The sequence below is a fragment of the Pelobates fuscus genome, chromosome 2 (genome assembly GCF_036172605.1).
Source record: "Pelobates fuscus isolate aPelFus1 chromosome 2, aPelFus1.pri, whole genome shotgun sequence".
Taxonomy (NCBI): Eukaryota; Metazoa; Chordata; class Amphibia; order Anura; family Pelobatidae; genus Pelobates; species Pelobates fuscus.
Window position 1 is genome coordinate 370,934,354 of NC_086318.1, and position 14,137 is coordinate 370,948,490.

The 14,137-nt window shown below is 41.0% G+C and overlaps 1 protein-coding gene across 1 annotated transcript in view; it reads left to right on the forward strand.

Moving 5' to 3' along the window:
• The window catches only part of PYGB (glycogen phosphorylase B), a 107,448-nt gene that overhangs the window by 54,544 nt on the left and 38,767 nt on the right, over nucleotides 1–14,137 (forward strand). Inside the window, exons 4-7 of the mRNA XM_063443707.1 lie at nucleotides 917–1,020; nucleotides 3,110–3,241; nucleotides 3,809–3,920; nucleotides 11,261–11,343. Of these exons, the coding sequence (XP_063299777.1) occupies nucleotides 917–1,020; nucleotides 3,110–3,241; nucleotides 3,809–3,920; nucleotides 11,261–11,343 (431 nt within the window). The remainder of the gene's footprint in view (nucleotides 1–916; nucleotides 1,021–3,109; nucleotides 3,242–3,808; nucleotides 3,921–11,260; nucleotides 11,344–14,137) is intronic.

Sequence of the window (14,137 nt, forward strand, 5' to 3'; positions counted from 1 at the left end):
GGGAGGAAGTCATTGAAAGTAGTTTAGAGGCTGCTGAGTTCAAACCTCGCCAACATGTATCTGAGGTACCTTGTTGGATTTTATGTAACTGGGTCTCTATACCACCCTGATAAGATCTTAAAGGAATTCTCCTGAATTTTAATTGACAAAGAGTGATATTTATTGACTTATAAAACCATCTTGTTCCATTGTTTATTGGTAACATTTGTAGTACAGTCTGATTCCCATTTCTTAATAAAGGTTTGTCCATTTCCTTTTCTAAGATAATTTTAAAGGATTTTTTAGTTACCAATTTAATGGGAGCATTCTTTCAACCTGTGACAAGTTTATTGCTTTTAAAGATATACTAACCCCTACCTGTTGCATGGAGAACGCCATTTTGTCTTTTGTTGGAGCAACCCTTTTGCTAGAACCCTCATAAATCCTAATATGCTGCCTGATCTCCGTGACGTCTTGCAGTGGTATATATGTTGTTATGAAAAGTTGAAAACTATGGATTTCCTTTTCAGGAGTAATGTATTTAAAAGTTGCAGCTATTAAAAAAATAAATAAAAAGTTGGACATTAGTGTAGATCTTTTGTATATTCACTGAAGGAGAAAGAGCTCTTGGACACGCATTGTTTGAATATATATGTTTGACAATTTAAATCAATTGAGGGCTATAGAGAGCTCACAATATGTAATGCTTGCCAAGTTTATTTACTTATAATTGTGATAGCTATGGATTAAGGCTATACTAGCTCTATGATGATTGCTCTATCTTTAGCACTTTGCCCCCAGAATACCAGCTGCTTTTGTTGTGATATATCTCGGATATAATGTCTCTACGTCTTCACAAAGCTGTTGTCTGTGACTTTAGATTTGTAACCATTTGGTAATTGTGTTTTTTTGTTTTGTTTGTTTTTTTGTGTTTTAGCTTGCTTCCTTGATTCAATGGCCACTCTGGGCTTGGCTGCATATGGCTATGGAATCCGATATGAGTTTGGGATATTCAATCAAAGGATTATGAATGGCTGGCAGGTAAATCCAGAACTCGGTAAAATTCCATTTTGCCATGGTTACTACTTATTTATGTAATACTTAGACAGAACCAGCTTAAGACAGCAGTACTAATTGAGCTCTGTGCTGTGTTCAATTGCGTGCTAAAAAAAATAAACACAATGTGTGTTAAACTTGACCCTGATAATCTTTTACATCAACTAATTATTCTGTATTTATGTTATATGGCTTTAATACCCTGTCAGTTTTCAAGGGAAATACCAAAACCATAAAACCTTGCATGTTCATTGGTTTAGTATTAGTTCATTGAGATGTAACAAGGCAAAGATCATTTTAGTACACCTGTTCTATGCAAGTGTTACTGAAAATATTGCTGAGTTTATTTTAGCAATGATTTTATATAAAGTAACATCACGGATAAAAACCATGTGGGAATCATGTGAGAACAAGATTTCCCTTGGTACAAATCTGATTTTGTTTTTTACTATTTGATTTTTCAACCTGCAGTTTGGCTACTACATATAGCATAATTTTATTAATTTTCAATACATTATGCAAAAGTCTTTGTGTTTGTTAAACAGAAAAGGTGTTATTTGTTAATAAAATTTCTAACAACTCGTGATTTGAAGGATTATATTGTCCCCGGCACTGCGCGTATTTACATGATTGTTTGAATATTCAAATCTATTGAGGGTTATAGAGGGATCACAATATGTAATACTTGTTGGAGTAAGTTCCTTACTGCTCATTTTGGTATCAATGTAGCTATTGATTGGGGCTTGGTTCAGGGCTAAACATGCTTGCCAACTATTTATGATTACAAGCCTCCCACACTCCCCCTAATTCAAAAGTTATACATAAGTACACAAGTAGAAAAAATATATTTTGAAATATGTGTTGCTCGATGTAACGGATAGCCTGGTACCCCGACTGGGTACCTCCGTTAATGGATGCTCCTAGTGTTTCCTGAGGACTCCAAGCACTGCAGCAGACACCACAACCACCGAATCAGAGAAGCGTATAAATCCTCTCAAGCATATGAATGCTGTAGACAGTTGAATAGGAAACCATATGAATAGGTTTACACTCCTAGCAGTCAAACTGGAACAGCATACAATAAATCCTCCCCCAATAATGAGACGACACTTCACTTTGAGGGTTAAGCAGGACTGAGGTGCTGGCACACCCAGCCTGGTTTTTATTGCAGTTGTTACAAATACAGGTCCGCCCACAGGGAGGTATAAAACAACCACTCACACATCCGTTACATCCCACATATTCCTCCCCTTATCCTGAGAGAAAACGCAATTATACATACAGTTAAAACATACTTTCTACCCAACTTTCATAACTCTAAAACCATACATCACATTCACATAAAAATACATATCCACAATCAATCCATTCAGGGGAACAACATATTAAAAAATGGCATGAATCAGACCAGGGGTTCAAAAGTTAGTAAAGTATCTTTTAAAACCCCTGCCAGCATGGCTTTCCGGCTCAGACCGGTTTTACAGAGCCTTCTCTCCTGGAGAAGTAATCCAATTACCTCCCAGGACAGAGACAGACTCCATTGAGCACATGGGGACACAAAGACAGTAAAACACTTTAAAATACATAAAGTCACCTTTTACACATAACACACAGACATTTCACATATCCCCAGATAGCTGGGATGTGAGCGCACAAAACTACTGAATAGCGCGCAGATCCTATTCACACAGTTCAATTGCCATGGAGCCGAAGTCTTTAACTAAACGAATGGGCTCCATGGCATAGCTATCTGGGTTAACACATTCACATAAAGTCTGGTCCGTAGTCCAAAGGCAAGAGGCTGGCAAGCAGCCCCCTCCAAGGACACGTGGCTAGGTCGGTTTCGCCACACTCGATAAAAGAAAAATGCTAAACAATAATACTTTGCAAACAGCTCACCCTAAGACTTGCTAAACTACAATAAATTTACCCTTTGAGTGTCAAAAGGTTGAACAAATCATTACTTTTCAATGCAAAGGTCATCAAATTAGGGCCCTTGATATAAACCTCTCCAAATTTTTATTTGCATACTTTCTGTGCTTGTGGAATAACTCACCATTCCCTGTTGATAAAGGTTGAGGAAGCGGATGACTGGCTGCGTTATGGTAACCCGTGGGAGAAAGCACGTCCGGAGTTCATGCTCCCAGTTCATTTCTATGGACGAGTGGAGCAGACGGCCGAAGGCTCCAAATGGGTGGATACTCAGGTATGTGTCTGTGTTACACACACTAGATCTGTGTGATAGGCATAAGTATTGTGAGTGCATTTTTAAAGCAACTGGTCTGCAAGCTCTAGATTCTAATCGTCTTTTCTGTGTATTTAGTGAAGACATTTCATGCCATCTGCTTCTCTCAAACAAATGCTGGGAAAAAAGCATGTCAGTCGAACATTATCCATCCCAGCTCCCACTGTTCCTGCTTGATCTCTGATTACACACTGTAATAGTTTAGGTCAAGGGGTGGACACAAAAATAAATAGCTGAACTACAAATCCCATGATGCTTTGTCAAACTTACGACTGCCAGGCTTAAGGTGGCTGGCAATTTGGTAGGTGCAGATCTACAACAGCTGGGGACCTACCGTTAGAACCGCTTTAGTGATATTATCATCATTTTGGTTTATTTTATTACAGTGGTTCTGTGGGGTGTTGCAGTGAACACACAAAAATAAGGCGGTTAAGATGACAGATATTGGCTGGCGTTGATTGCATGTACATTTATGCATTGCTGGGTTAGCCTGTGCTAATAAAGGTCTGTTGTATTTTCTCTCCTCAGATTGTTCTTGCAATGCCTTATGACACTCCAGTTCCTGGATACAAAAACAACACTGTTAATACAATGAGGCTTTGGTCTGCCAAGGCACCAAATGATTTTAATCTTCAAGACTGTAAGTGCATTGTCTGATATAATGGTCTGTTTAATGTAATGTGCATTTAGTGATATGAGTAAAATATGATCACATTTATGCTATCTATCTATCTATTAAGCTTGACAAAGACCAGTTTGGTAGAAACGTTGTGTTGGCTGTGAGTTCAATAAACTGCCTATTTCACTGTGTTCTGGAGTGCCTGGACCTCTCTATTTTTGGTCTACTTATCTAATGGTCTCTTGGTACTGGGGAAGGCCTGGCTGCACCCAGACTCAGATTACGTTGGGCGATTGATTGCAGTTCCATCTCACCTTTTTAGAATAGAAGCATTATCAGTAATGGAAATCCTGATTATTAAACTCTTGAAATAAGATTCCTTACCGTTAGTGTTAGCGGATTTGTTTTGGTAGCCTCGAAAGAGGGGTAAAAGGGTGTGTTCCATACAGCTAAGTTTTCATACATGCATCACTATAACCTCTTAATACAATTCTTCCAGATAAAATTGTCCCTTTTAACCCTCATAATGTTGACAGCTTAGATAAACAAGTCTCTTGCTCTTATGATCATAGCACCGGGAACCGTGCCTTCCTCTCCCCTGCCGTCTCTGCAGGCAACTTGGCAGCCAGCAGGGGATGGAGAGAGGACCCGGGGACACTAACCTGCAGCTCCGCCGGGTTCTCCTCCCGCGAGCACGGAGCGTTGCTGTGGTTACAACGGCAACGCTCTGAATCTCGCGAGAGTGAACTCTAGCAGCTCCTGAGGCTGCTAGAGTTCACTCTAATCACTGGGACCACCAGGGCTTCCCCACCAGGCCACGAAGGAGTGCAGGAAATGTCCCTCCTCCCAGGCAAAGGTAAGCAGGGAGGGGGGGGGATATCAAAATTACTTTTTTTACTTTTTTTTTTAATTAAAAAAACATATTTTGGATCTACCCTCCAACCCCACAATCATTCTCCCCTATACACACACACTGCCCCCATACCCAAACACACTACCCTACATACACACACACTTCCCCCACACCCACACTGCCCCCCATATACACACACACACTGCCACCCCCCCTTCCACCCAACCATACACATACACACACCCTTCACACACACACTTGCTCTTTTCGCCAGGCCGCGGGTGCTAAAAGGTTACAGAACACTGCTTTAGGTCACTCAAGGACTTACTGCATCTATAGAGGTACCTGCTGGCCAAAATTGGATCTAATGCAGAAGATACAGGACCTGTTTTGATCAGGTCTGTGCACCTGAAAACCAGTTAACGCTGGAGCAGTATGAAAAAGCTGCTTAATATACTGTGAGAAAGGGAATACTGTGCACAGCAGATGGAGTGGACAGGACATTCCTTTTGTTAGAAAGGGAATTTTATGAAAGCAGTGACTGCTTTAATCATCAGTTTTCTATTTTGGTCATACTCATTCTTGGTGATGGTACCGATTGGCAATGTGGCAAGGAAAGGACATCTTTCAACAGGTTTTTCTATTACAGGAGCACACTTACATTGTAAGAATTGTTACATTGTCTCGCTCTTGTGATTATCTGTACAGTGCTAGCGACAGTCTTGGGATGACCATATAAGGGGAATACGTGTGCCCCAGGCTACTGCTATTTTAGTTTAGATCTTGCCAAGGTTGTTAGGATGTCATATAAATTTTTATGAAAGAAATATGATTCTTTATTTGTCTTCTTCAGAGCAAGAAATGTTTTGTGAACTGTAATTCTAAACATTTTTATTTTTTTCAAACAAGCACTAAAGAATATGTATATATATTTTTTACATTTTATTCATAAAATTCCCTTATCCAGAGCTCTCGACATAGGTCAAGTACAGGAGCTAGTGACTAAACTGACAATGCATGAAAATACTAATGGCTCTATGATAGTGATAGCAATACTTTGAAAATGTCAGTTCTAGCTATTTGAGACATAAGCAGCATTAAGAAATATACAGAGGTCGCTGTGAAAGGAATATTCACTCATTGCTAATTATTTCAAAGTCTTAGTGGCGGGTTAAGGATGATCCCATTGTACAGCGCTACGGATTTTGCTGGCGCTATATAAATAATAGAATAATAATCAGTCATCATCAATGCTGCATTGAGTCTCATTCAGTATCGTTTATTAAAATTAATTGTGTGGAAGGTTTTTGGGGTCATTTAAAGAAATGTATAAAGGGCTTGTGCACTTTAGATTGAGAAAACTCACAATTCTCTTTGTGGTTCCAGGCAGGATGTGGTAAGAAACTAAAATAACACATAATATACATGTTTCTTCTTTAGTTAGAAAAATGTATAGATAAATGGAAACAAAAATAAGAAAGAAATAATTTTTAAACCCCAGTGAGTGGGTTTTCATTGCATAGACTTTTCTACCATGATTTTTATATACTTTATTTCATAAATTACAAAATCTGTGGATAATAGCTGAGTTGCAATGTGTCTATTTTCCCAACTGTTGGAATATATACCGTATTTATCGGCGTATAACACGCACTGGCGTATAACACGCACCTCATTTTTAGAAAGAAATTCCAGGAAATTTCCCCCCTCCCATAGTATTCCCCCCCCCTCATCCCATAGTATTCCCCCCTCATCCCATAGTGTTCCCCCCTCATCCCATAGTGTTCCCCCCTCATCCCATAGTATTCCCCCCCTTTCCATAGTATTCTCCCCCCCTCCCCTAGTATTCTCCCCCCCTCCCCTCCCATAGTATTCTCCCCCCTCCCCTCCCATAGTATTCTCCCCCTCCCCTCCCATAGTATTCTCCCCCCCTCCCCTCCCATAGTATTCTCCCCCCCTCCCCTCCCATAGTATTCTCCCCCCCTCCCCTCCCATAGTATTCTCCCCCTCCCATAGTATTCTCCCCCCCCCTCCCCTCCCCCCATAGTGTACTTCCCCCCCTCCCCTCCCCCCCATAGTGTACTTCCCCCCCTCCCCTCCCCTCCCATAGTGTACTTCCCCCTCCCCTCCCCTCCCATAGTGTACTTCCCCCTCCCCTCCCATAGTGTACTTCCCCCCCTCCCCTCCCATAGTGTACTTCCCCCCCTCCCCTCCCATAGTGTACTTCCCCCCCTCCCCTCCCATAGTGTACTCCCCCCCTCCCCTCCCATAGTGTACTTCCCCCCCCTCCCATAGTGTACTTCCCCCCCCCTCCCCTCCCCTCCCATAGTGTACTTCCCCTCCCCTCCTCCCCTCCCCTCCCATAGTGTACTTCCCCCTCCCATAGTGTACTTCCCCTCCCATAATTACTTACCTGTCCTGAAGCGTGGGCCGGCTTCACAGCTTGCATCGCGGTACAGGAACTTTAATTTCATGTTCCGGTTTCCGGCGGGACTGAAAGGAAGTGTGCACACTATTGTGCACACTTCCTTTCAGTCCTGCCGGAAACCGGAACATGAAATTAAAGTTCCTGTACCGCGGTGCAAGCTGTGAAGCCGGCCCACGCTTCAGGACAGGTAAGTAATTATGGGATATCGGCGTATAACACGCACCCACGATTTCCCCCCTATTTTCAGGGGAAAAAAGTGCGTGTTATACTCCGATAAATACGGTATATATAAACCTATAATGTACATTTAAGAGATTTACTATTTTTAACAGTATAGAAATTTTCCGTAAGTATTGTTTAATACAAAAAATACAAACAGCTACTGAAAGGAATAATGGCGTATGTTTTTAAAAGTCTATTATACTAAATATATATTTGAAATGATATTCTTAAAAAGTCTTTGGCTATACAAAAAATATTGAGTTAATCAGTGTGGTGTATGTGCTAAAGCACAGGGATAAACAAAGGCTAGAGTTGACAGGGTCAGAGGTCACTGAGAAGGTTATGACCTATTTGGAATGTTCCTGCAAATAGTGTTTGTGTACGTGAATATAGACATATAAGGTGAATTACCATCTTTAACGATTTCAAAGGAACATATCAAAAAAATTATATAAATTTTTTTTGTAATTATTGATATTTTTTTAGGCTTTGTTTTAATGATTTTGCAGTTAGACACAGAGTTATTCATTCTAAATTAATATTGTATTAGATTTTTGTGAATATTTTTAGCCTCAAATTAGATTTAAAGGGACACTATAGTCACCTGAACAACTTCAGCTTAATGAGGTTGTTCAGGTGAGAACTACAGCTCCCTGCAGCCTTTTTTCATGTAAACACTATATTTTCTGAGAAAATACAGTGTTTACACTGAAAGCTAGGAACACCTCCAGTTGCAGTCACTCAGAGTGAACCAGAGGGACTTCGGAGTTGATGGAGGCATAATATGCCTCCATCCACTCAGATCTGCTGTCAGCAGAGCACAGGGCAGCACTGTGCACAGCATCCTGCAGACACTGAACTTTCCTCATAGAGATTCATTGATTCAATTCATCTCTATGAGGAGATGCTGATTGGCTAGGGCTGTGTTTGAATCATGTTGTCTCTGCCACTTTGTCAGTCTCAGCCAATCCTATGGGGAAACACTGTGATTGGATCAGGCTACCACATGTCAGCAGACTGCTTGTTTTTCTGAGTCTAACAGCATGCAGATTTACAGCTTCAGGCTTGAATACAGTATATTTAAACTATGGAGGCATGAGGGGCCCAGGGGGGCTAGATGGTGGTGTTAACACTATAGGGTCAGGAATACATGTTTGTGTTCCTGACTCTGTAGTGATCCTTTAAAAAATAAATAATAGGGGGGTGGAGCCTGACCTCCAAGCTGGAAAGATGCACAATCCATAAGATCCCCAGCACTTTCACTCAAACCGTAATCTACCTACTTTTTCACGCTGACTTTTTGCTCCAGCGGATGATAGTTTGGGAGTAGAGGTGCCTGTGCACCTTCAACTAAAAAATAAAACACAGATCTGCCCATAGAGAATGCCGTCCAATGGGCAAAACTTGAGGCCTGGTGTGGGAAATTGACTGGGGGGAAGGGGACGGTATTTCATTTCCTGACCTGCCTGGACCTGTATTGATTGCAGCTAAGGCCCACATAAAGTGGCAACATACCCTGCAAACCACACTACGCAAGATGGCCGCTGCACTTATCCTTAATATACAGGGAATGGCGCCAAAACAGACCAACTCAGACAAGCACTGGAGGGACCCGAGGCTTCGGCTGTCCCAAGTATCCTGCACACGGTTAGCAAACCGCAGCAGAATGGAGAATGGAGGGAACAGCATATCCCGAGCAGAATTGCAACTATGGCACCCACTATTCGCATCACCTGCCTGTCTCCACTTAGGGCTCTATGGAGGGAGGCCCTGACAGGCCAACCACATCTACGGGAGTCAGCAAGACTAAGTCAGACGGCGCCATCATCAGAACCGTGCTAAAGTACAACGCAATAACACACCTGGAAAGGACTCGGGGTCTGGAGATGGGAGGGGGAACTTACCTGTTGGTGCTCAGTTGCGCCCACAAGCGGACTCTCATACTGCCAAACCCTACCCAGTCAGGGAGTCAGTTGACTATCTTACTATACCCTACTGACACGCTCTCATGTCCCATAAGTGTGTTGTATTGTAGTTTCATCTATTACACATGCTAACCTAATCTTAACTCTGTAATCGCCATGTCTATTTCCCATATACAATACTTTGTTATGGTTTGAACACCTACTTAGACATGCCTGTTATATTCCTACTATATTATCAAAAATGGTGCTGCAAACTTGACGTATGCTTTTCTCATGCGCTAATCTTGGAATTGTCAAAATGTCTTTACTTGCATGTTGTTCCTTTAAAGCACCGCAAAAATAAAGAATTATAAAAAAATTATAATAATAAATAGATAATAAATCTTGATTTGTGAACTATTTTACTATTCAATTAGCGAGATAACAGATAGAAATCAATATACCGGTAACTTTATTGTGTAGTAGACATGGGAAAATGTAAGAAAAAAACACACTGGTACAATGAGTAAATATATATCCAATTAAAATTGAGGAATCCTTTGGAAGGATATGGGAAACTTGGACAGAAATTGAGCTTGTGTCATTAAACGGGGGTTTGAGAAGAGGCCCAGGTAATGCCAAAGAAAGTGTGTGATGCCTTTGAGATGTAAATCAGTATTGAAGTCCGATTCCTAGTCTGGGTGGAAAACAAAGATTTATAATGATGTAGGTAGATGGGGGAAATTCAGTTTGACTTCCCAACAATTCACACTTTAGTGAATGACTGTGACCATTTAATATAAATATAAATGTCGGTTATACAAATCTTGTCCACTAGCATCCATAAAATGGAATCACTGCAGCCTCATAGAAATGCTCTTTATTTTAATCTACATACAGGAAAATCTAACCACTCAGAGTTTATCACGTTTATAACACAATAACACAAAACAAAGCCCATATTTGATATTGAAGCTCTCTCTTTCCTGTTTAACAAAGACTCTTATCACCTGTTTGCCAGATTAGTTATGTACTAAACATTCTCATTATGAGATAGCATTGGCAAACAGGTGGTTGTGCATGGATACTTGTGTACATGGTTGAAAAAACTACATTGCTGCCGGACTTTAATGATGCTTCAAAGGGCACCTGTCCTACCCCAAACAACTTATGCTCATTACACTGAGAGTAAGATCTTATCTATACATCGTGCTATCAGTTTTATTAGCAAATATATAGATTTGGAGAAAAATCTATTTGAGTATTTCCCCCACCCCCCCAGCTTTCAGTCAGTGCCTCACACAAGAGGCCCCTCTGCTCTCCACTCATAGTAGGAACCACAGCACATGTGCTCCATTCCGACGCTGGCAACGACGCCAGTGTGCCAACATCACTGACGAGATTTGCCCTGCTTTGGGTATGCTTACCAAGCAGGGCAAATCAAAGATTTGGAGGAGCGGAGGAGGCTTAAGTGGGTTATGAAGAGTAACTCCCACAAAGCAGCGCTGGAGTGGAGGAAAGGTGAGTAAATCTTTATATTTACATTGAATACACCACAATCTTTGTGAAATATGGTGTATTCACAAAGCGAACTTCTGATAAGGTTCACTTTAGGTGTATATGGACATTTCTTCGAATGTTGTGTATATTCACCTCTTCTGTTATCTCCTGTATTGCAGTTAGCTTTATAAATCTGCTGAATTTTAGAGATATGACTGGGTCAGACCTTTGCATCCTGAAAGCTGTGATAACACTTAGCATGGGTGAATGTTTATGACACTTTTGAGTTTCATAGTTTAATTAAATAATTTTTTTCCAGTGAGGCAACAAGGCTGGCTTATTGTTATGGTTTAATAAATGTTTTAAGTTTTTACACGCATTACATTGTATTGACTATCTTTATCTGTAGACCGTATCCTTTAATATATATTTTTTATATTTTTCTCTATTTCAGTTAATGTTGGTGATTATATAGAGGCTGTCTTGGACAGAAATCTGGCTGAAAATATCTCCCGAGTCCTGTACCCCAATGACAATGTGAGTTGCAGCTTTAAAAATTACACATTTAAGTTAATATACGTTTTGGATATTTTTTAAGAAAAATGATACCCACACCACCTTATGTTGAAATAGTAGCTGGTTCCATTAGGCTCTATATAATGTTTTACACTTCAAAGATTGTCTGAAATACATCCTTTTGACGATCCTCCAAAACAACCTCAGGCACTGTAGCAAGCTCGGCCATGAGAATGTCTGAGGAGAGAGTTCTTATTTTCAATATTTGCATTGAGGGCTCCAATTGGTAGAAAATAATTAAAATAACTGGGCATCGCATATATGTAAACAACAGTGAAGGAAAACAAAAAGCACACGCTTTCTAGAGAAACTACTTTGTTGCTCATATTATTCCACGCATGGTTGCCCCCTAGGTAATTCATTGGTCACCTGTGTATTTCTATACTTGGTGACTTGCCAACACAGTTTTTGCAAGGACCCATAGATCCTTTAGTGGTAATGTACAGAGCATTAATTATTTAAGGATAACGGAAAATAGCTTAGAAAGAGGAAGAGATCATATTGCAGGCAAGCAATACATAATATCCTTGAAATATCTGATTCTGCAAAGAAGCATTCATGAGCAGGGCTCTTCTTAAGCAATCATTGACCCATTTTTACTAAAGAAGTCAGTTTCTTGGTCAATACAAATGTTTTACTTCCCATTGAGACATTTTAAAGGGACACTATCAGGTGAATGAAATTATCAATCTTTTTTTTAAAATCACTATTTCAAACGTATTTTTATTAGACGATTGAAAGCGTATGTAGGTATTAGGCGATACAAAGCATATGTAAAGGGAGATGAACTATAGGAGTAAAGCTTATAGTTTATTATTTCATTAGGCGTTAACCATGATTTAAATACCAGGTACCATATGACAAAAGCATGTATTGGAAGCAGCCCCTGACCTTAGATGGTCTACAAAGAAATTGGGTTTACTTGGTTTAGATACCAGTTTCTAAGATTTAAGGTTTGTTTCCCTTAAATAGCAGTGTATGTGATATCATTGTGTTAAGGAGGTTTGTTCGTGTCACAGAATTACAATTGGAATTGTTTCATTCGGGTGTAAAGTGAGCGTTTTGTTTTTTGTTTTTTTACTGTGCATTTTCTGAAAATAAGCTACTGGTAATAATGTGAGAAGTTAATTGGTACTTATTAGGAGGCCATTTGCAGTAAGATCTGGAAGGAGGTTGTGCCATTATTAGGGTCTGATTTTACTTGGTACAATCATGGTGCAATCTTATTATATACTATTATATATATATATATATATATATAGGAGGCTGGTGATAGCGGCTCCTAGTCTGTTTGTCTAGTACTAAGCCTTTGGAATTGGGCCAGTCATCACCTTTAATATAAAGGACAAATATAATTGTTTGGAGTCAAGAATATTGTGTTTTAATTGAAAAGATGACTGTATTAATTTGTCTGAGAAGGTCACCTATTTTAGTAAGTATAGGGATCTAATTCCCCTCTCTCCATCTGGGTACTGAGTGAGGGAGTTAAAATAGGGGTACTGACACTGTTTTCTAGATCTCTAGTTGCTTAACATTCTTAAGAGAGGAAAACTCCTAAATCTAACAGATCAGACTGTTGAAACTATCCCACATTCCCATAGGAGATCACAGCTCCACTAAACTGGCAGATCTTTTTTAAACACCATATTGCTCAATGTGAAATAATTCACAATGTGATGCAGCAGTGTCCATTGCAGGGTCTGTAAATCTTTGAGATTGAATAGAGCCCTGTCCAGTCCATCTTCCTTTACATGACACCTGGTGTTTCACTCTCTCCAGCAGCTCCCCCATCATATCAGTAAATCTAGAACAGGTGTGGGCAACCTTCGACACTCCAGTTGGTGTAAAAAACGTCTCCCATATTACTCTTACAGCCAAAATGCTGGCAAAGAATCAGGGGAGATGTAGTCCACGACATCTAGAGTGTCGAAGATTGCCTACTCCAGATCTAGAAGGACAGAAAAATACCATCAGCCATGGATAGGCAGGAAGGGAGAACTGGAAATGTGTTAAGAGCACAATGCAGGGCGTGGCCTGGAAGCGGAGAGAAGCGGACGCACATCTTTGGAGCTCCGAACAAATCGAAAGAAAATTAACATAAAACCGACAGAAACTACCCCCAACACCCATTAACCGAAAGTGGGAAACCCCTCAACCCTGATGGGACGAAAACACAAGAAGCAGATGCTGGATAAACCGGCCCCAGGGCTCACAATAGGGGAAATGTGGCGGCAAGCGTGCGGCCCGAGCGGATCCAATATGGCGGCGCTCCACGGAGGCTGCTCGGATTTTTCAGATGGTTACTCCGAGGGAGCTGAAGATGAATACCTCCCAAACCTGGACCCAAAGCCGAAGGCAAAACCCAGCGGACCAAGGAAGGACCCAGACGCCGACCTGGTGACCACTGGGGTGTTAAAGACCCTGCTAGCAGACCTCCAAAAGAACATCCTCGCAGATGTCACTGCGCTAAGGGGAGAGCTGCAGGGCCTGACAGGTTGCATTGCAGTACTGGAGGCCTCTTCCCAAGAACAGCAGAGTACCATCGCCTCACTGCGAAGCGACATACAGGACCTACGCGAACAAAATATGCTATATGAACGGCGCCTCGCAACCCAGGAAGACGCCAGACGGAGACTCAATATCAAGGTCAGGGGACTCCCAAAGGGGTTGCCGGAGACGGACCTACCACACATGGTCAAGCGCCTGCTAACCACCATACTGCCCACAGACCAAGCTAACGCCATAACACCCACAG